Source organism: Notamacropus eugenii, chromosome 3 (assembly GCF_028372415.1).
Source record: "Notamacropus eugenii isolate mMacEug1 chromosome 3, mMacEug1.pri_v2, whole genome shotgun sequence".
NCBI lineage: Eukaryota > Metazoa > Chordata > Mammalia > Diprotodontia > Macropodidae > Notamacropus > Notamacropus eugenii.
The window spans coordinates 428,173,117-428,196,223 of NC_092874.1; the positions used below are offsets into that span (position 1 = coordinate 428,173,117).

General features: G+C 38.6%; 1 protein-coding gene across 7 annotated transcripts in view; it reads right to left on the reverse strand.

Annotated features, from left to right (window-relative positions):
• Positions 1 to 23,107, reverse strand: part of CHCHD6 (coiled-coil-helix-coiled-coil-helix domain containing 6) — a 323,428-nt gene that overhangs the window by 160,539 nt on the left and 139,782 nt on the right. For all 7 annotated transcript variants that reach the window (XR_011964677.1, XR_011964676.1, XM_072598347.1 and 4 more), the window contains exon 5: positions 3 to 86. Coding sequence is in view for 5 of the 7 variants with exons in the window: in XM_072598347.1 (XP_072454448.1) it covers positions 3 to 86 (84 nt within the window). In the remaining 2 variants the exon portion in view is untranslated. The remainder of the gene's footprint in view (positions 1 to 2; positions 87 to 23,107) is intronic.

Sequence of the window (23,107 nt, forward strand, 5' to 3'; positions counted from 1 at the left end):
ACCTTTCTTTCAATGCGACCCAATTGCTCTTTATAGAAAATGTCACGGCGTCTTAGCTCTGCTTCTACAACTTCCAGTTCCTTGGCCTAGTTGAAAAAGAGCAAAACACACATTAGTACCCAGATATGGTAAAAAGGGAAGCTAGCATTTGGAAATGAGACCTGGCTAGCAATATCTGTTTAAAGTTCCAGTAATGAAGCTTAAAATGCCACATTTCTGGCTACGGTCTTAAAAGGATGGGAGGGAAATGCTTCCTTCATGATCTATTTCTTTTGGTTTAACCAACTACCTGATTAAAATTTTAGTAAATCTTTTTCAAGTTTTAAGACTAGAAGGTTTGGTCTACTCTACTAAAAACAGGATCCTAGAAGCTCATGGTTAACAATGACCTTAGAGTTCATCCTACACTTTACCTGGGCAAGAATTTCCTTCCTCCATCCACCTTCCCTCTCCCTTGCCCCTAGCTACTGCATCCTTGACAGATGATCATCTCCAGTTCTGAGGAACAGCATGATTATCTGGAAGACGACAACTCATGGGTAACACTAAAGACGTTTTTCTGATTCATCCACAATTCTCCACCCTGTCTTCAGGGATCTATGGGACAAGGTACTTCTTGTTTCAACTATACCTGGATCCCAGCACCCAGGCTTTCTCATGCATACCTTATCTTTTGCTCTGGACTATTTGATTATTTATTCTTCTAAAGGGCTTTAGCTCTGTGATAACAAAGCACTCCAAACTGGGGGAAGGTTTTCTGTGCTCTGAGAGCCTCAGAAAGCCCACTTCCTTTTCAAGATCAAGTGTGTAAAGCAACCTATTTATAAATCCATTTGTAAAATACCAAGTAGAAATACTAGCCAAAAAGTACCTGTGTAAAAAATGTGTATAGTACATATAGGGGTAGGTGTGCATGTGTGGTAATCTTCTATATGAGGTGAACGGATCTCATTGGATAATCAGCAGTGAGGTTTATCAATGAAATTGTTGACCATATAATAATACCCAACTATAATACAGCACTGGCAGAAAGAAATGGAAGTATTGCTAAGAGGGAAAGTACCAGTGTAGCATGGCAACAGGACGGAAACTTGAGAGCTGAATTCTAGGGTTGGTGCTACCTTGGAGGTGACAGGTGACCTGCACTTGAGAAAGCTGCTTACTTGTCTTTATATATCTATGTATCTATGTATCTATCTACCTATCTATCTGTTCATTCATTTATTGCCAGTAGAATCGGAAGAATATTACTAACCTGCTGCCTCTGGTGGTTGTGAAAGATCTAAAAAGTGCTGAAAGGGTTTCTGGAATATCTCTGGATATTTTGTAATATTTCTGTTACCTCTGGAAGGTAACACTGCAGAAAAGCTAAATCAAGACAGTAACACCCTCAGGATCCTGGAGGCCAGGCAAGATTTCCCATAGGCATTATTGTCAAGGTACTACTCAGAGGCTGCTTCCCAAGAATGCAAGCACAGCTAATCTATATCGAGGCATCCCTACTGCAATCAGCAGAGAGGCTGGTCCAATACAATTAAGCAGCCAGGATCAAAATATCTCCCATGGCTCTAGATCTGTAATTTTCTGGCCCAAAACTAACAGTCAAGAAAGAAAATGACACTTAAAAACCAAATTTCTCTGAAGCTCCACTCATAATGGGTTGGGGCAGGTAAGGTTTACAAGCTAAAGAGTAAGATAGCAACAAAAATGAACAACGGGATGTTGCAGATGGTAGGTAACCCCTTGATAACTTAAACATCTAATGGCTACAATGACAGAACTCAGTCCTGACACTTAGAACAAAGTTCTGAAGCCATCTGTAACTTTCCCAAGGGAAAGATATTTATAGCTGTACCTCCCTTTCTCTCATTTTTCTTTTCCTTAGTGCTATGTGTAGACTTCAATTCGTTTCATGTCTATACATCAAGCAATAACTGCCTTACAAATGTTTCTCTTAATGCTTTATCATTCTAACTCTTGATTCCCATATAGCCCAAAATATCATTCCATGTTCCCACATGGAAAAACCACAGTGGATAATACTCATCTCTCCTTCCCTTGAATCCTCAGATGGTCTTTTGGGAAAACTGCCCAGTGGTTGTAGTAATTAAAGGCTGTGTTCTCTTCTCTATTCTACAAATAAACTCATCTACGCCTTCTTAGTTACCCATTTACAAAATGAAGACTTATATTCCCTATCCTCTATTTCACTTGGATATTGTGAGGATAAATGAAATAATGCCTGTTAAGCACTTGGATTTCCTTTGAAGAAAAGTGCCAGACAATCATCAAGAATGAATCCCAACTGCTGGATACACTACTCAGGAGCAGTTAAAAAGAGAAATGGTAGGAAATTAACTGAGCGTGCACCTTATATACAATGAATAGTTCACATGAGCACCTAGGGTTGGCAGCATCAAATACTGCGATCAGCACAGGAGCCACTCAGGTTGCAGGTGGTCAATGGTGATAAAGAGCTGCAGCATCACCATCCATCAATTCCTGTGATGGAATCCATAGCTGCAAGTTTCAGGAGAAGAAAATCAAAACACAGAGCCAAATACCGGTCCCTGACCAGTGTCCTGGCTTCCAAAGTGACCAGTGAAGATCAACACCAAAAAACCATGAGGAATCCCCTTCACCAGAAGCTTGTGCCTCAGCCTCTGCAATTTTCAGCTTTTGCCATGAAAAGAGTCAGTGGCTTGTGAACTCACTGCAGAGAACTTGTGTGCCTATCAGATGGCATCCCTGTTACTACTAAATTTGGTGTACGTTTCCTAAGTGTCATTGATGTCTCAGAAATTTTTTTTAAAAAACTCTATTTCAAGCCCTTCTGCTGAAATATTACAGGTTTTCTCTACAATCTCCATTTTTTTTTTTATTATCACAGCCAGCAACATTAAACAGGCCTTATGTAAAGGTTTTTGTTTGTTCCTGCTGCTTTGTTCCCACCTCCAAGTCATTGGCTACAATTTTAAGCCCTCTTAAACCATGTCAATAAATGTGGTGGTGATGTCAAAAAGGACAGAGGCTTCAGGTGTGGGAGAATACAGAAGCAGATGGCCTCCTAGGCAACTGAGATCCTATTTTCATATATGTGTCTCTAGTAATAAAAGGACAAGCGAAAGAGAAAGTAGGCAATGTGAAATCCAAATAGTATAATTAAGCTTTGTATTTGTCTAGCACCTTATCCTAGGGCTCTAATTTCTTTTCAGACGTCCTTCCCCACAAAAATTCCAAGAACTGGGTAAAGTAACAAGTGTAGACATCCCTTCTTTATAAACTGGGAAATCAAGGTTGCAGAGAAGAAATTCTTAACCTTGGATCTGTGAACTTGCTTTTAAATATTTTGATAAATGTATTTAATATAATTGGTTTTCTTCATCATTCTATGTATTTTATTTTACATATTTTAAAATAGTATTCTGAGAAGGGGTCCATATATTGTTAAAGGGGTTCATAATAGAAAAAGGTCGAACTAGAAGTTGCAATTAACAACCAAGTCACTAATTAGTCAAAAGCTGTGAATCCAACTCAATTCACTGACATCCTTTTCTTCATCCCCAATACAGTATCATTCTAAGTCATACTACAAGACTACTCTATGTAGTCTTTAAAGTAAAAACAATACTGTCACGATGCTACCACTCTATTTTCAAACTCATCTTGGCTACTAAGAGATTCGAATTAAAAATTAAACACACAATAGTTTACCCTGCATTCTACTCTACCCCTATCTGTGGGTAATTAAGAGCCAACACTCCACAAAGGTCCTCCTATTAAGGGTGAGAAGGGGTTTCACCTTCCACATTTTACAAATGAGAAGACCTCAGCCCAGAGAGGAAGTGACATGTACAAATTCATATAACTAGTAAGTGACAGAGCTAGGATTCAGGCCCAGAAACTTTTAATTCTAAACCCAGCATTTTTTTTTACACTACACAACTTCCTTTTGTTGTCTTCTTGCACGGTGAATGCCAAAAACAGTGGCAAATACTATTAAAAGAGAACAATGGGAGAGGCTGAGGACAATTTGGATGGGTATAAAAGAGGCAATCATGGAGTTCCAAATGGGCCCCATATAACCTACATAAGGTTGTCCTCATACAACTCGCCAAGTGTTACTCTGTATCTGGGGGCCATTAATATCCCATTCAACATTTGGAATCAAAGAATGAGGCACTTTGAAGATCATCTTATCCAACTGCCTGGGCAGCTAATATAGGTAAGAGTGAGTTTCAGGGCCATAACAATAATGAAGTAGACTCACAAAGGCAGAGTAGAAGGAAGTACAGTCCAGTTGTCTCACCACAACTCCTCCACAAAGATCTAAAAAACTTCAGATTGAATTCTAATCAGGAAATGGAATAAAAAAAAAAATCATAGTGAGTCATTTTTCTAGCCCAGGTTGGCTTACGAAGACAGATTAAGATGTCTGTCCACATTGGGGACCAGGCCCTTCCAGGAATATGGGGCTATAAAGATCATTGCAGTACCCAGAGAATGAAAGAGGGCTAAGGCCCTGGGCAGGAAGAGATCCCAGGAGTTCCTAACCTAGCACAGCGTATAAGAATGGGTGTTATCTGGCAGCTCTGTTACTACACAGGCCCAGAGGCACAGATCCAGAGCAGACTAAGGAAATGTGCATAGGGGTAGCATGATGGACTGTAGGCCTTAGCTCTTTACTGGGCAAGGAAAAATTCAGAAGCAAAGAGTAGGTATGTGACTTTAAACTCAGGAGCAGAGCAGGACTCAATTCTAGCCTCTAGCCCAGTCAGAAGCCAGCAGCAGTAGGAATACTAGACAAAAGAAGAACCTAAAATTCAGTCACTCTGAACCTAAAGAACCTTCTAGCAGTCTAACAGTGGCTGAGTACATTATCAATCCACTGAAAACTTACAAAAACATTATAGTCCAAATCTAGAGCTCTCAGGCCAATTAAAAAATATTGCAAGGAGACAAAAAGGAGTCAAGTCCTAAGAAGTCAGAGTCAAAATCACATATGACTTAGCAGCTACCATTATAAAGGAAGTGAACGCTGGGAATATGATAGTCCAGAAGGCAAAAGCCTGACTGGAGAAATAAAATTAGGGGCCATTTCATTCAATTGTATGGCAGTAAAACTGATAATCTAAATTAAATAAATGTTTACAAAAATAATACATTTCCCAGATGAACAGAAGAAAAAAACAGAGTAATTAAATAATACTATCTTAAAAAAAGAAAGGGAATGTTATAAAGGAACTACTTCCCACCCCATCCCCTAAAGAGGACCAAATGGATTTACAAGCTAATTCTATCAAACATTTAAGGAATTAAATCCAATGCAACATAAACTGTTCAGAAGAAAAGAAGGGGTCCTATCAGATTCTCAAACATGATCTTGATATCTAACCTAGAGAGACTCAAAGAAGAGAAAGACAACTACAGACCAATATCACCAACGAGGAAACAAACGGATATGAAACTCCAAACTAAAATATCAGCCAGGAAACTACAGCAACGTGTGACAAAGATTATCTACTACAAACAGGCTGCATTTACACCAAGAGTGCAGAGCTAAATCAATATTAAGAAAACAACAAATATAACTGACCATATTAATAAAAAATGAAAAACATGATTATGTCAACTGATGAAGTAATAACAACATCCATAGCTGTTAAAAACTTTAGAAAGCAGGAAAATAGATGGTTCTTTAATATCTACCTAAAACCAAGAGCCATCCTTTTCTCTAATGGAGATAAACTTAGAGGCCTTTTCGATGGGATCAGGGGTAAAACACGGATGTCCATTATCACTATTACTATTCAAAACAGTGCAGGAAATGTAAGCTATAGAAATAAGACAAGGAAAAGAAACTGACAGAAAATTACAGGCAAAGAGGAAACACTATTCTCACCTTTTTGCAGATGAGATGAGAATTCACTTAGAGAACCCCAGAGAGTCAACTAAAATACTAACTGAAACAATTAACAACTTTAATAAAGTTGCCAGATACAAAATAAATCCATACAAATCATCAATATTGCTGTATATTAACAACAAAATGCAGGAGGAAGAGATGAAAGAGTAATTCCATTTAAAATAACTACAGATAGCATAAAGTACTTGGGAGTCAACCTGTCAATACACAGTAACTACAAACAGTTCTCACTGTACATAAGAGGATTGTTCAGTAGACCTATATATAAAGTGATTTTTAGGTAACGTGAATTTTGCCTTTTGGAAGTGGGGAAGGAAGGGCAAGAGGTAAGAAGGAGGCTGTGCACTGTAGAGGGAAAATGCCAGCACATGGTTCAAGGACACATGGGGGCCAGGAACAGAGAAAGGAAGAGCAGAAGGCTTTTTTGTTCATACATAGGGCATGGCCAGCCATGTTGGAGCCTGACCAGAACTGAGAGGGAGAGCACATTGGAGAAGGCACATGAAGGCCACACACACACAGAAGATGGGTCACCTGTGGGGGCCAGAGACAGTCATGCCATATCCTAACACTGAGGGACTGAAGACAAGCATGGCCTGAATATGGGTGGGCAGCATGGGGTAAAGGTCTCCTCTTTCGGAGGAGGTCTCAAGTCAAGCCACCATCCACCACCAGCTGTGGCTTTCACTTGTTGTTGCTGGCTTTGGGGCAGCGGGGGCGGGGTTGGAGGCGAGAAGGAGGTGGGGAAACTGTGAAGCACTGAGCCAAGGGGTAGGAGCATAGAGAGACAATACACTACTGTATAGTAAGGTTAATACAGGTGTTTTTTGTTTTGAGGGGGAAATGAAGAAAGAAATCAGAATTCTTTACAGAAAGTAGAATTTACAAAATACAAATTTACATAAAGTAAGAACTGTCTGTATATGAAATCAATTACAAAACATTCTTTACACAAATAGAGATTTAAATAATTGGAGAAATATTAATTGCTCATGGGTGCACCAAGCCAATATGATAAAAATGACAGTATTACCTAAATTAATTTACTTATTCAATGTCATATCAATCAGACTACCAAAGGATTACTTTAGAGAGCTAGGAAAAAAAGATAATACAAAAAATCATCTGCAGGAACAACAGATAAAAAAAAATAAAAGGAATTAATGAAAAAAATGGGAAGGAGGCTTAGCAGTACCAGATCTCATACTATACTATGTAGCCATAATCACCAAGACAATTTGGTACAGGGTAAGTAATAGAGAGGTCAATCAGTGGGAAAGATTAAGGACATAATATATAGAAGCAAATGACCACAGCAGCCTAGTTTTTGATAAACCCAAAGAGTTCTTGGGGCAAGAACTATTTGACAAAAACTGTTGGGAAAACTAGAAGACAGTCTGGCAGAGACCAACATCATGACACATGCCAAATGAATGCATAATTTGGACATGATGGATAAATGGACAATTTTGATTATATAAAATTAGAAAGATTTGCACAAACAAAATGAATGAAGTTAAAATGAGAAAAGCAGGAAATTGAGGAAAACATCTTTGCAGCAAGTTTTCCTAATAAAGGTCTCATTTCTACAATATATAACACAGAGAAATGATTCAAATTTATAAGAATAAGAACCATTCCTTAATTAATAAAATGGTCAGAGGATATAAATAAGTAGTTTTCAGAAGAAAATTCCAAAGTATGTATGTATGTATGTATGTATGTATGTATGTATGTATGTATGTATGTATGTATCTATCTATCTATCTATCTATCTATCTATCTATCTATCTATCTATCCATGTATGGGAAAATGTTCTAAATCACAACATTGAGACTTCTGGGATCCAAGATGATAAAGCAAGCAGTAATTAGTTCTTACTCTCCCTTATTGATTTCTAAAAACTCAGAAAATATCACCCCAAGAAAAATCCTGGAACAGCAGAGGCAGCAGAAAGCCAGGGCACAGCAGTCTTTTATTAGCCCAGGAGGCCTGAGAGATTAACAGAAAAGGTCCCTCTCACTCTGGTGGAAGGAGACCAGTTCAGGACAGGAGGCAAGCCAGCAGCAAGCCCCTCCTCAACAAACCAGCAGGAGACCCTGAGCCTCCAAGATGGTAGAGCAGGCAAGTACCAATACCAGCCAACCCCTACCCCTAATGCCCCCTCCACCTTGGCCTTGACACAGACAGGGAAACTAGCAAACTCTAGCTTGGAGAACCACCATATGAGCTTGCAGGCAGACATCCTTTAGCAGCCAAACCTTGGGCAGATGTCTTCCAGCAATTGAACCTCCCTGTGTTTCAGTGTAGACCAAGTGAGCAGTCCTCTAGAGACCAGACCTCCCGCTCCCACCCCAAGAGTTTCAGTGTAGCCCTGGGAAATACAGAAGGACCTTACCTTGCCTCAGTACACACCAGCCACCAGCACTAGGAGCTCAGTTCAGCACCAGGTAAGCTTCCAGACCCCTAGAGTCCCTAGCTGCCAACATCTGAGGCCCCAGCACACAAATCCAGTGACTAGGCCTCTGACCCCCAGCACAAGCAGCTTGGGACAGTGGCCCCTGTGCTTCAGCAGGAAAGCTCAACTTTAAATGCCAGGAAATAGGCAAATATCGTGAGCAAAAAACAGAAACAGACAATGACCACAGATTCCTTCTATGGGGACAGGGAAGATCAAAACAAATTCAGAAGAGGACAACATTGTCAATATACTCACACTCAAACCTAAAAGGGGAATATGAACTGGTCTCAAGCCCAAAAAGCCTTATTGAAAGCACTCAAGAAGGATTTTAAAAGTCAAATAAGAGAGGTAGAAGAAAAACTGAGAAAATGAGAGGTTTGGAAGAGATAGAACAAAAAGGAAAAGAAGAACAAAAACTGATTGTAGAAAACAATTCCTTAAAAAATACAATTGGCCAAATGGAAAAAAAAAAGTACACTGAAGAATACAACTTCTTAAAATGCAGAATTGGCCAAATAGAAAACTAGATACAAAAGTTAATCTAAGAAAATAATTTCTTAAAAATTAGAATTGGGGGGGAGGAGCCAAGATGGTGGAGTAGAAAGACATACATATACTAGCTCTTCCCACACAGCCCATAAAATACCTGTAAAGAAAGACTCTCAACAAATTCTAGAGCAGCAGAAGTGGAGAACAATAGAGTGGAGGAGATTTCCAGCCCAGGGTGACCTGAAAGGCTGACGGGAAACGTCTGTCGCACAGGACACGGAGCAGAGCCCAGCCCAGCCTTGGCCACGTGACACAGCTCTGGGAGGAGGAGGCAAGCAGGCCTTGGAGGCAGAATCCCCAGGTGCAGTAGCAGCGGTTTGCAGATTCCTCAACCCACAGGTGCCAAAGGTCAGTGACAGCGTTTTTTCAGCTGGCCAAGAAGGGAGAAGGGCCTTCCCATAGCTCTGGTCTCAGGTAGTGGCCACAGAGGCCACATCTGGCAGGCTGCAGCAGTGCCCATAGCAGCCCCTACAGCAGCCTGCATCCATTGTTGGATCATAAAACCCCTGGGGGCACTGAGCAGCTGATTCTAACCTCAGCCCTTAGAAACCCTGCAGCAGCTGATCTTTATCTCACACTGAATGGCAGCCCTGCCCCTGCAGCTCATCTGAATCTCAGCCACCAGTGCTTTCTTGGCAGAACTGGAGGTGAGGTGGTTGTGAAGAGGAAAGTCTACTAAGATTCTGGGCACAAAAATCTCTGCTCCCAGACCAGTGTACACACTTGAATGTGCCACCTTGGAGGAACTGAGATCTTACAGATCCCCAGAGTATCTCCTACTTTAAAAAAATTTTTTTTTGTTTTTAATGTTCTACAATCACTACCATAAAACTTAGATTTTTTTCCCCCCTACCTACCCTCCACCACCCTCCTCCCCAAGATGGCATACAATTCTATATAGGATCTACATATACTTTCCTACTGAATACATTTTCACTAGTCATGCTGTGTAGACGAACTAAAATAAATGGAAGAAATCACATAACAAATCAAAACATAACACACACACACACACATACACACAAAAATGATCTGCCACATTCTGCAAATGAATTCCATAGTTCTTTCTCTGAGCATGGAAGGCATTTTGCCTTAGAAGACCATAGGGAATTTTTTTTTTTAAGTTCTTGCGTTATTATGAAGTTCCAAGTCTACCAGAAAAAACTCTCACACACTGTGGTCATTGCTGTGCACAAAGTTCTCCTGGTTCTGCTCCTTTCACTCAGCATCAGATCATATAAGTCTTTCCAGGCCTCCCTGAAGTCTTCTTGTTCATCATTTCTTATGGCACAATAGTACTCCATTACATTCATATACCATAATTTATTCAGCCACTCCCCAGTTGATGGGCATCCCCTTGATTTCCAGTTTTTGGCAACTACAAAGAGTGCTGCTATAAATATTTTTGTACATGTGGGACCCTTTCCCATTTTTATGATCTCTTGGGGATACAGTCCTAGTAGCAATATTGCTGGGTCAAAGGGTATGCACATTTTTGTAGCCCTTTGGGCATAGTTCCAAATTGCTCTCCAGAATGGTTGGATGAGCTCACAGTTCCATCAACAATGAATTAGTGTTCCAACTCTCCCACATCCTCTCTAACATTTATCAATTTCTTGTTCTGTCATGTTTGCCAATCTAATAGGTGTGATGTGGTACCTCAGAGTTGTTCTGATTTGCATCTCTCTAATCAAAAGTGATTTAGAGCATTTTTCATATGACTATAGATAGCTTTAATTTCTTCCTCTGAAAACTGCCTGTTCATATCCTTTGACCATTTATCAATTGGGGAATGACTTGTATTGTACATTTGACTCAGTTCTCTATATATTCTAGAAATGAGGCCTTTATCCCCGAGATTAGCTGTAAAAATTCTCTCCCAATTTACTACATCCCTCCGAATTTTGGTGGCATTGGGTTTGGTTGTACAAAAACTTTTCAGTTTAATGTAATCAAAATTATCCATCTTGCATTTTATAATGCTTTCTATCTCTTCTTTAGTCAAAAATTCTTCCCTTCTCCATAAATCTGATAAATACACTATTCCTTGCTCTTCCAGTTTGTCCATGATATCAATCTTTATACCTAGATCGTGTACCTATTTGGACTTTATTCTTGTGTACAGTGTCAGGCATGGGTCTATGCCTACTTTCCGCCACACTTGAACAGTTAGTTCTTATCCCAGAAGCTGGGGTTCTTGGGTTTATCAAACAGGAGGTTGCTATATTCCTTGCCTACTGTGTCTTGAGTGCCTAGTCTATTCTACTTGTTTACCTTTCTGTTTCTTAGCCAGTACCAACTGGTTTTGATAATTGCTGTTTTATAATACAATTTGAGATCTGGTAGCAGTAGGCCACATTCCCTAGCATTTCTTTTCATTAGTCTCTTTGGCATTCTGGACCTTTTGTTCTTCCAGATGAATTTTGATATTATTTTATCCAGCTCTAGAAAATAATTATCTGATAGTTTAATTAGTATGGCACTAAATAAGTAAATTAATTTAGGTGAATTGTCATTTTTATTATAATGGCTTGGCCTACCCATGAGCAACTGATGTTTTTCCACTTACTTAGATCTGACTTTATTTGTGCAAAAAGTGTCTTGTAATCGTGTTCATATAGTCCCTGGGTTTGTTTTGGCAGGTAAACTCCCAAGTATTTGACAGCTTTAAATGGGATTTCTCTTTCTATCTCTTGGGGTTGGACTTTGTTGCTAATATATAGGAATGCAGAAGATTTGTGTGGGTTTATTTTGTAACCTGCAACTTTGCCAAAGTTGCTTATTATTTCAAGTAGTTTTTTACTTGAATCTCTGGGATTCTCTAGGTATATCATCATATCATCTGCAAAGAGTGATAACTTAAGTTTCTTCTTTGCCTATTCTTATTCCTTCAATTTCTTTATCTTGTCTAATTGCTACAGCTAACATTTCTAGTACCATATTGAATAATAGTGGTGATAATGGACATTCTTGTTTCACCCCCGATCTTATTGGAAATGCATCTGGCTTATCTCCATTGCATAAAATGCTTGCTGAAGGTTTTAGGTAGATACTGCTTATTATTTTATGGAAAGTTCCCTTTATTCCTATGTTCTCTAGTGTTTTTAATAGAAATGGGTGTTGTATTTTGTCAAAAGCTTTTTCTGCATGTATTGAGATAATCATGTGGTTTTTGTTAGTTTTGTTGTTGATATGATTGATAATGCTAATGGTTTTCCTAATATTGAACCAGCCCTGCATTCCTGGAATGAATCCTACGTGATCATAATGTATTATTCTCATGATAAGATGCTGTATTCATTTTGCTAAAATCTTATTTAAAATTTTAGCATCTATATTCGTTAGAGAAATTGGTCTATAATTTTCTTTTTCTGTTTTGTCTCTCCCTGGTTTAGGTATCAAAACCATATTTGTATCAGAGAAAGAATTTGAGAGGACTCCTTCTTCCCTAATTTTCAAAAATAGTCTATATAGTATAGGAATTAGCTGTTCTTTAAATGTTTGATAGAATTCACTTGTAAATCCATCTGGCTGTGGAGATTTTTTCCTAGGGAGTTTGTTGGTGGCTTGTTCAATTTCTTTTTCTGAGATGGGGTTGTTTAAGTATTCAACTTCCTCTTCTGTTAATCTGGGCAATTTGTATTTTTTAAAATACTCATCCACCTCATTTAGATTACAGAATTTGTGGGCATAAATTTGGGCATAGTAGTTTCTAATTATTGTTTTAATTTTCTCCTCATTGGAGGTGAGTTCACCCCTTTCATTTTTGATATCAGTAATTTGATTTTCTTTTCTTTTCTTAATCAAATTGACCAAAGGTTTATCAATTTTATTAGTTTTTTTTCATGAAACCAACTATTGGTTTTATTTATTAATTCAATAGTTTTCTTAATTTCAATTTTATTAATCTCTCCTTTGGTTTTCAGTATTTCTAATTTGATATTTACTTGGGGATTTTCAATTTGTTCTTTTTTCCAGCTTTGTCACCTGCATGCCCAAGTCATTGATCTCCTCTTTCTCTACTTTATTTATGTAGGCATTCAAAGATATAAAACTTCCCCTAAGAACTGCTTTTACAGTATCCCATAAGATTTGGTGGGTTGTCTCATTATTGTCATTCTCTTGAATGAAGTTGTTGATTATTTCTATGATTTCTTCTTTAACCCACTCCTTCTTTAGGATTAGATTATTTAGTTTCCAATTGATTTTTGGTTTATCTTTCTATGGCCTTTTATTACATATAATTTTTATTGCATTATGATCTGAGAAGGATGCATTGATTATCTCTGCCTTTCTGCACTGGATTGTGAGGTTTTTTACGTCCTAGTACATGGTCAATTTTTGTATATGTGCCATGTACCACTGAGAAAAAGATATTCCTTTCTATTTCCATTCAATTTTCTCCAGAGATCTATCATATCTACCTTATCCAGAGTTTTATTTACCTCCTTAACCTCTTTCTTGTATATCTTGAGGTTAAATTTATCAAGTTCAGAGAGGGGGAGGTTGAAGTCCCCCACTAGTATACTTTTGCTGTCAATTTCTTCCTTCAACTGCCCCATCTTCTCCCCTGAGAATTTGGATGCTATACCACTTGGAGCATACATGTTTAGTAATGATATTGCTCATTGTCTATGGTGCCTTTTAGCAGGATATAGTTTCCATCCTTATCTCTTTTGATTAGATTTATTTCTGCTTTTGCTTTGTCTGAGATTAGGATTGCTACTCCTGCTTTTCTTACATCAGCTGAAGCACAATATATTCTGCTCCAAACTTTGACCTTTAGCCTGTGTGTATCCCCCCGTTTCAAATGTGTTTCTTGTAAACAACATATTGTTGGATTATGGCTTTTAATCCATTCTGCTATCTGTCTCCGTTTTATGGGAGAGTTCATTCCATTCACATTCACAGTTATGATTACAATCTGTGTATATCCGTCCATCCTCTTTTCCACCATTTGTGCTTTCAGCTCTCCTGTCTCCCTTCCCCTCCTCAATAGTTTTCACTTTTCACCACCACCTCCTGCAGCCTTCCCTTCCTTCTTTTAGCCCCCCTCCCTTTTACTTCCTTTTACCCTTACTGTTTTTTCCCTCCCTTTTACCTTCCCTCCCCTTTCTTCTCCCTTCCCCTCCTACTGCCTATAGAGCTAGTTAGGATTATCTACTTCAGATTATTGTCCCCTCCTTGAACCAAGTCAGATGAGAGAACCTCTCAAACAATGCTCATCTCCCTCCCCTCTTTCCCTCTACTATAATTTTGTACTTCTTCCTGTGACGTAATTTACCATTTTCTGTTTCCTCCTATTCACACCTCCTGTCACAGTCCCTTCACATACTTTTATCATATTTTTAACATGACATCATTTACTTTATACCTGTTCCCTCTATGTATATCTCTTTTATGTTTCATAATAGATGCACAATTTTCAAGATTAACAGCTGTCATCTTCCCTTATAGGGAGGTAAACAGTTTGCCCAAATTGAGTAATAAGTTTCTTTCTTCCCATTTATCTTTTTATGCCTCTCCTGAGATCTGTATTTGAAGATCGAATTTTCTATTAAGTTCTGGTGTTTTTGTCAGGAAGGTCTGGAAATACCTTACTTCGTTGAATGACCATCTCCTTGCCCGAAATGTTATGCTGGACTTTGCTAGGTAGTTGATCCTTGGTTGTGGTCCTAACTCCTTTGCCTTACAGAATATTGGATTCCAATTCCTTCGATCTTTTAATGTAGAAGCTGCAAGGTCCTGTGTGATCCTGACTGTAGATCCTTGATATTTGAATGGTTTCTTCTGGCTGCCTGTAGTATTTTCTCCTTCACTTGATAGTTCTGGAATTTGGCGACGATATTTCTTGGGGTTTTGAGTTTGGGATCCCTTTCGGGAGGTGAACGGTGGATTCATTCAATGACTATTTTGCCCTCTGGATCTAGCACTTCTGGGGAGTTTTCCTTGATGATTTCCTGGAAGATGTTGTCCATACTCTTTTTCATTGTGGCTTTCTGGCAGGCCAATAATTCTCAAATTTTCTGTCCTGGATCTATTTTTCAGGTCCATTGTTTTTCCAATTAGATATTTTACATTTTCTTCTATCTTTTAATTCTTTAGATTCTGTTTAACTGATTCTTGCTGCCTCATAGAGTCATTAGTTTCTACTTGCCCAATTCTAATTTATCAAATTGTTTTCTTCAGTTAACTTTTGTATCTCCTTTTCCAACTGTCCAATTTTTCCTTTTAAGGAGTCATTTTCTCCAGTTAATTTTTGTACTTCCTTTTCCATTTGTTCAATTTTCCTTTTCAAAGAGATGTTCTCATCCGTGAATTCTTTTTTTTATACTTCTAAAATCACTGGGCAGTTTTTCTTCTATTTTCTTCTTCAGCTGTTCCAGGAGAGCTATTTGTGCATACGAGCAGGTCATAGTCCCTTCTGAAGTTTCAGATGGAAGTACAGTCTCACTACTGACCTCTTTGGTATTTGTGTTTTGGTTTTTGTCCCCACAGAAAGATTCTATGGGTTTTTTGCCCTTCTTTGCTTTTTCTCATTCGTGATGATGATTGTGTGTTGTGGCTTCTGGTTCTTTCAGTTAGAAGCTGCAGAACTTGGTGTTAAGCTGACTTGTGTGAAAAAGCTAAGAGCAGGTTTTTGTTTTGTGTTTCCCCATCAGCCCTGGGGTTAGCTTGTTAAGTGTGGGGGAGGGGTGGTCTGGTCACGGGAGATCTCCTCAGCTGAACTGAGGCAAAGGCAAGCTCAGGGGATGGTGATCACAGCTGCCCTATTTTTTTCCTTTTCCCCTGGAGTGCTGAGGTATGCCTAGATCCCAGTGTGAGTTTCCACCCCTTGTAGGGCTCCTCTCCTGGCGCTGAGGCTTGCCTGGGTCCTAATGCAAGTTTCCTCTGCCCTGGGTTCCCTTTCCTTCTGGTTTGCCTCTGACACAGTAGGAGGAATCCCCCCTTAGCTATTTTCCTAGCCTCAGGTGTTATGAGACTATTTGCCCCCTCTGCTTTTCCCGCTGATCCAGGATTTTTCTGGGGAAACATTTTATGGTTCTTTCAAGGTCATTAAGGGGGGAGAAGAGAGCATTTACTGATCACTTAGCCATCCTGGCTCCTAGAAGTTCAAGTAGGTGACTTAATCTGTGGGCTGAAAGTTTCAGGAGCTGCTGTGCCTGATATCTGGTGCTAAGTGGCTGTCACTTGCTCAGCTCTGCTGGTCTCTTACCCTGGGCTGGAGCTCTGCCAGTATACCCTACTCTTGACAATGGACCCAAAAGTCAAGTAACTGGTTGGGAAAATGCCCAAAAAAGGGGAAAAAAATAAGACTATAGAAGGTTACTTTCTTGGTGTACTGATATCTTCTCCCATCATTTCGGATGGGAAAGAACAACGCTTGCCATCAGGGAAAGACATAAAAGTCAAGGCTTCTGTATCCCAAACATCTAAAATAAACATTCAGTGGTCTCAGGCCATGGAAGAGCTCAAAAAGGACTTTGAAAATGAAGAAAGAGAGGTGGAGGAAGAATTGGGAAGAGAAATGAGAGAGATGCAAGAAAATCATGAAAAGCAGGTCAACAACTTGCTAAAGGAGACCCAAAAAAATGCTGAAGGAAATAACACTTTTAAAAATAGGCTAACTCAATCGGCAAAAGAGGTTCAAAAAGCCAATGAGGAGAAGAATGCTTTCAAAAGCAGAATTAGCCAAGTGGAAAAGGAGGTTCAAAAGCTCACTGAAGAAAATAGTTCTTTCAAAATTAGAATGGAATAGATTGAGGCTAATGACTTTATGTGAAACCAAGAAATCACAAAGCAAAATCAAAAGAATGAAAAAATGGAAGATAATGTGAAATATCTCATTGGAAAAACAACTGACCTGGAAAATAGATAGATCCAGGAGAGACAATTTAAAAATTATGGGACTACCTGAAAGCCATGACCAAAAAAAGAGCCTAGACATCATGTTTCATGAAATTATCAAGGAAAACTGCCCTGAGATTCTAGAACTAGGGGGCAAAATAAATACTGAAAGAATCCACCTATCACCTCCTGATAGAGATCCAAAAAGAGAAACTCCTAGGAACATTATAGCCAAATTTCAGAGTTCCCAGGTCAAAGAGAAAATATTGCAAGCAGCTAGAAAGAAACAATTTGAATATTGTGGAAATACAATCAGGATAACACAAGATCTAGCAGCTTCAATATTAAGGGATTGAAGGGCATGGAATAAGATATTCCAGAAGTCAAAGGAACTAGGACTAAAACCAAGAATCACCTACCCAGCAAAATTGAGTATAATACTTCAGGGGAAAAAATGGTCTTTCAATGAAATAGAGGACTTTCAAGCATTCTTGATGAAAAAGACCAGAGCTGAAAAGAAAATTTGACTTTCAAACACAAGAATGAAGAGAAGCATGAAAAGGTAAAGAGGAAAGAGAAATCATAAGGGACTTACTAAAGTTGAACTGTTTACATTCCCACATGGAAATACAATATTTGTAACTCTTGAAACTTTTTTTGGTATCTGGGTACTTGGTGGGATTACACACACACACAACACACACATACACACACACAGACAGAGAGCACAGGGTGAGTTGAATAGGATGGGATCATATTTAAAAATTGAAATTAAGGGGTGAGAGAAGAACATATTGGGAGGAGAAAGGGAGAAATGGAATGGGGCAAATTATCTCTCATAAAACGGGTAAGTAAAAGACTTTTCAGTGGAGGGAAAAAGGGGGGAGGTGATAGAGAAAACATGCAGCTTACTCTCATCACATTCGACTCAAGGAAGGAATAAAATGCACACTCATTTTGGTATGAAAACCTATCTTACAATACAGGAAAGTGGGGGAGAAAGGGATAAGCAGGGTAGGGGGGATGATGGAAGGGAGGGCAATGGGAGGAGGGAGCAATTAGAAGTCAACACTTTTGGGGAGGGACAAGGTCAAAAGAGAGAATAGAAGAAATGGGGGGCAGGATAGGATGGAGGGAAATATAGTTACTCTTACACAACATGACTATTATGGAAGTCATATGCAAAACTACACAGTTATGGCCTATATTGAATTGCTTGCCTTCCCAATCGGGATGGGTGGGGAGGGAGGGAGGAAGAGAAGTTGGAACTCGAAGTTTTAAGCACAACTGTTGAGTATTGTTCTTGCATACAAGTGGGAAATAAGAAATACAGGTAATGGGGTATAGAAATTTATCTTGCCCTACAGGACAAAAGAGAAGATGGAGATAAGGGAAGGGAGGGAGGTTAGAAGGGAGGGCAGATTGGTGATAGGGGTAATTAGAATGCTCGGTGTTTTGGGGTGGGGGGAGGGGAGAAATGGGAAGAAAACTTGGAACTCAAAATTTGGTGGAAATTAATGTTGAAAACTTAAATAAATAAACTAATAACAAAACGAGAATCCTACAATATGTTGTTTACAAGAAACACATCTGAAGCAGAGGGATACACAGAGAGTAAAGGTAAAAGGCTGGAGCAGAATATATTTTGCTTCAGGTGAAGTAAAAAAAAAGCAGGAGTAGCAATCCTGATTTCAGACAAAGCAAAAGCAAAAACAGGTCTAATTAAAAGAGATAAGAAAGGAAATCACATCCTGCTAAAAGATACCATAGACAATGAAGTGGCAAAGCATCCACACTGGGTTGTATGAGAGAGAATTGGAAGCTGAAAATAAAATTGAATTTATAAAAATAATAGCAAAAATTTATATAGCACTTTAAGATTTATAAATTGCTTTACAATGCTATTCCATCTGATCACAACAATCCTGTGAGGGAGATGCTATTATTATTTTGATTTTACAGATTTGGCCACTAAGTGATTGCCCAGGATCAGACAGCTAGTATCTGAAGAAGGATTCAAAATAGATCTTCCTGAGGCACTGGACCTAGAGTCAGTAAAATCTGAGTTCAAATCCTGATGCAAATCCTGCCTAGTTGTGTGACTTAACTTCTCTCAGCCTCAGTTTTTTCAACTGTAAAATGAAGAGGGTAGAGGGAATAGCATCTATTTCACAGGGTCGTTGTGAGGATGAGATTATAATGTGCCTAGCTCTTAGTAAATTACTTAATAAATCCTTCCTTCCTCCTCTCTTTTCTTCTTCCTTCTTTCCTTCCCTCCTTCCTTCATTTCTTTCCCCCAAAATCCACCCTATTCCCTTCTTCTGACTAGAGCCATGGAATCTCAGGGCTCTGAGAGACTTTAAAACATCCACCCCTTCATTATACAGGTGTGGAAAACAAAGGACCAGAGAATGGGAGCAACTTCTTGATATTCTACATGTCCAGTCACTCAGTAACTGATTGTCAATAACTTGGATAAAGATATATGGTATAGTAGATGCTTAATAAATACCTGACTGATTGATCAGATTTGCTAATGACACAAAACTAAGGGAAAGCTGACACAAGGGATGGACAATAAGGATTCAGAGATCTAGCTTGATAGATTAGAATCATTTGGTTAAATAGAAGATGAAATTTTATAGGGATAAATATAAACTCTTGTACTTAGATACAAAAGAAATCACAACTACAAAATAGGGGAGTCATGGTTAGATAGCATTTTATGTGAAAAAAGATTACAAGCTCAAAAGGAATAATCAATGTGATATGGAGGCCAAAAAACCCCCCAAAACTAGCATCGTCTTCGGCTGCATTATGAGAAGAATAACTTCCAGAAACAGGAAGGGGATAGTACAACTGTACTCTGCCCTAATTGGGATGGATTACTGCTTTCAGTTCTAGGTTCCATAATTTAAGAAGGACATTGATAAAGTGGAAAGAATCCAGGGAAGGGCAAACAGAATGGTGAAGAGGTTTGAGTCCATGAAATAAGTATTGATTGGAAGAATCAGACATAATTATCTAGAAGAAAAGACTCAAGTGGGACCTGATAGCTATCTTCAAGTAACTGAAGGACTATCATATGGCTAGGTGGCACAGTGGATACAGTATTGGGTCTGAAGTCGGGAAGACTCATCTTCCTCAGTTCAAATCCTGCCTTAAACACATACTAGTTGTATGACCCTGAGTAAGTCACTTCACTCTGTGTGCCTCAGTTACTCATTTGTAATATAAGCTCGAGAAGGATATGGCAAACCCCATATGGGATCATGAAGAGTCAGACACACCTGAAATGACAGAACAACATGTGAAAAAGGGATTATGTTTGCTTTGGCTACAAGGGGCAGAACTAAGAGCAGCGGGGTAGTAGCTGCAAAGAAGCAAATTTCAACTTGATGTCAGGGGGGAAAAACCTTCATAAAATTGGAAAGGGTGACTTCAAAAGATGGCGGGGTTCCCTTCCTTGGACATCCTCAAGCAGAGACTGGATGACCACCTGTCAGGAGTGTTATACTCTCCACTATGGGCAAAATTACATGGCCACGGAGGTCTTCTGTTATCCTCAGATTCTGTATTTCTAGTACACTGCTGTCCCTAACGCTTATTTCATTAAAGCAGCACGGGAGTACTTGCCTGAGGGATGAGTAGATTTCCTGCCCTTATCCCATAGCAAACTTTTCAATGTACCTATAGACATAGGCACAAGACACATCAGTTTTAGTTTCGATATCTGTAAGCTATACAAAGGCAACATGGAAAAACCTTTATGGAAGAAATAAGACACAATTTTCTAGCTGAACACCTTTTAAAAAAGTAATGATAGAAAATAAAATCCTGCATCTGTGTGAGACAGGAACTTTCTTTAGGCATAGAATAACAACAAGCCACTTGAAATAACCAAGATAGAGGAGAAAAGCAGAGCTTACCCATACATCCAAATCCGCACGCTGGAAGCAAAGCAAGATGAAGGAGAGAGAAAGAAGTCAGTGATTTCCCTCTGTTGCCTGGTTCAGAACCTAATACCTAATTCAGAAATATTTCTTTAAAATGACATACAACTGGATAGTGCACCTCTGCTTTCCCATCGTTTCCTGCACAGGAACTGAGATTGTTATGCTAGCTCAGGATCAAGAGCAAAAATTATATATATATAGATACATCTATATATCTATATACACACATGTATGTATATGTATGTATGTGTGTATATACATATATGTATACGTATATATATATATATATATATATGTGTATATATATGATGAAGCAAGCACCACACATACCTCTTGTAAAGCTCAAGAGAGGTATTAGTCAGGTCAGAGCTCTCAGATGGAAATGTTCAGATGTGTGGAGAGTGATTTTTGCCTCGACCTCATGTGGAGTTCTAACTAGCTTGTCTGAATTTGCCCTGTAAGTATAAAAGGCTCCCCAATATGCAGTCCTAAAGCAAGATGTAGGGAGAAGGACCCTGAGTGCCCAATCACCGTCCTATTATGCCAATCAACCAATATTACTGATATATATAATGCGCTTACATGTATACATATACATATATATTTATACATATAAACACATACACCTCAAGGATCTATGATTTTATCATTTATTCAGTGATGAAGAACTTAACAATTTTATATATAGTTGAGAGCTGCTTAACTAAAATAGGTATTACCTTTAGCTAAACAACTGAGTGCTATGCCTCTCTAAATTTAGCTAGATTGGTCCTTAAGAATATATGTATAATCTATCACTAGACTAGATATGCAAGGATTACCAAATTGGGTCAGGTCCACAGTCTACCTAGTCCTACATTATTTTGCTAATAGGCTCTAAAAGACCATAGGAGGATGTGGCTGTCTTCTTTGACAACAACTTTGTTAGCTGTAATAACCCTCACTTCTTTGGGTACTCATTTATTGCTGACATTCATCAATGTAGCAGCAAAAACAGCTCGTTGAATTTGGATCAAAGGCCCTAGATTTAAATCTATTCCTGTCTTTGATTACCTGTGCAACCTCAGGCACCTTATTTTCCTAATCAGTAAAAAGAAGTTTGGTGAGATCATTGTTTCTTAAATTTTTCGACAGTACTAAAATCCTTAAGTTTAAACAAAACTTTGGCAGAAGACTGCTAGCAAAATCCTCTAAAATTATTCATTTGACTGCCTATTACATACAATACAATATTAAAAAACCTCCACAAACTTGGGGTATTCAAGGGTTCCTTGAAGCACTTTTTGAGAAACTTTGGTCTAGATGATCTACATACCTCCACAGTCCCCTCTAGTTTTAGAGCTGTAATCCTATGATCCTCAGATGTTACAAATACATTTCTACTTCCTCTTCTGTCCTACATATTTGAGTAATTAGTACCATGTGTTGACCACCTGCTCTGTCAAATATCTGTCATAAGTTTACTTTGTTATACAGAATACTGTCCTATTCGCTAACTATTTCATGAGTCAGGAAGACCTGGTTTAAAATCCACCTTCAGACACTTACTAGCTATGTGACTGTGAGCAACTTCTGTCTCAGTCTTCTCATCTGTAAAATGGAAATAATAAAAGAACCTACTTCCCAGAGTGGTTGTGAGGATCCAATGAGATACTGTTTATAAAGTGCTTAGCCCAGGGCCTGGCATGTAGTAAGTGCTACATAAATACTCATTATGATGATTGATGATGATGAGTAGAAAAGGATTAATTATAAAATAAAATGAATGCAAACATACCATCACTTTATAATACAAATGAGTGCTTTTCCCCTAAAAGTAGTAATCCTATACATAAGGAAGTCTGTAGTGGCAGGGGAACTAATACAGTCAAAAAGACTGAGTTCAATTCCAAGAGTTATTAGCTATGTGACCTTACTTCGGAGTCTCAGTTTCTTCATATGTTAAATGGTGTTAATGCTTGCACTATCTGATTAATAGGGCTATTATGTGGAAAGAACTTTGCAAAACTTAAAGGACTACAAAAAGGTGAGTTGTTAATATGGTTCCAAAATGTGCCCCTTGCTTAAAGCACTATGGGAGCTCCTCTTTGGGAATGGGCTTCAGAATTCATGGCAAGTCTGTTTTTTAGGAACTACCCAAAGTAACCAGGAACTTAAGAAAGCCCTAGGAATTTGTAAAAAGGAAAAATCTTAGGACTTCACAGGCAGGCTATTTAGGAAGGAGTAAAGATTATTTGGTATTGATTAGAAACCTTATTTGGTACTGCTTAAAAAATTAAAAAGTAGATCAGCAAAAGAGAAACAAGGAAGAATCAGAAACTGAATTAAATACTTAAATGTTTAATAAATCTGAGAACTTAATTAGA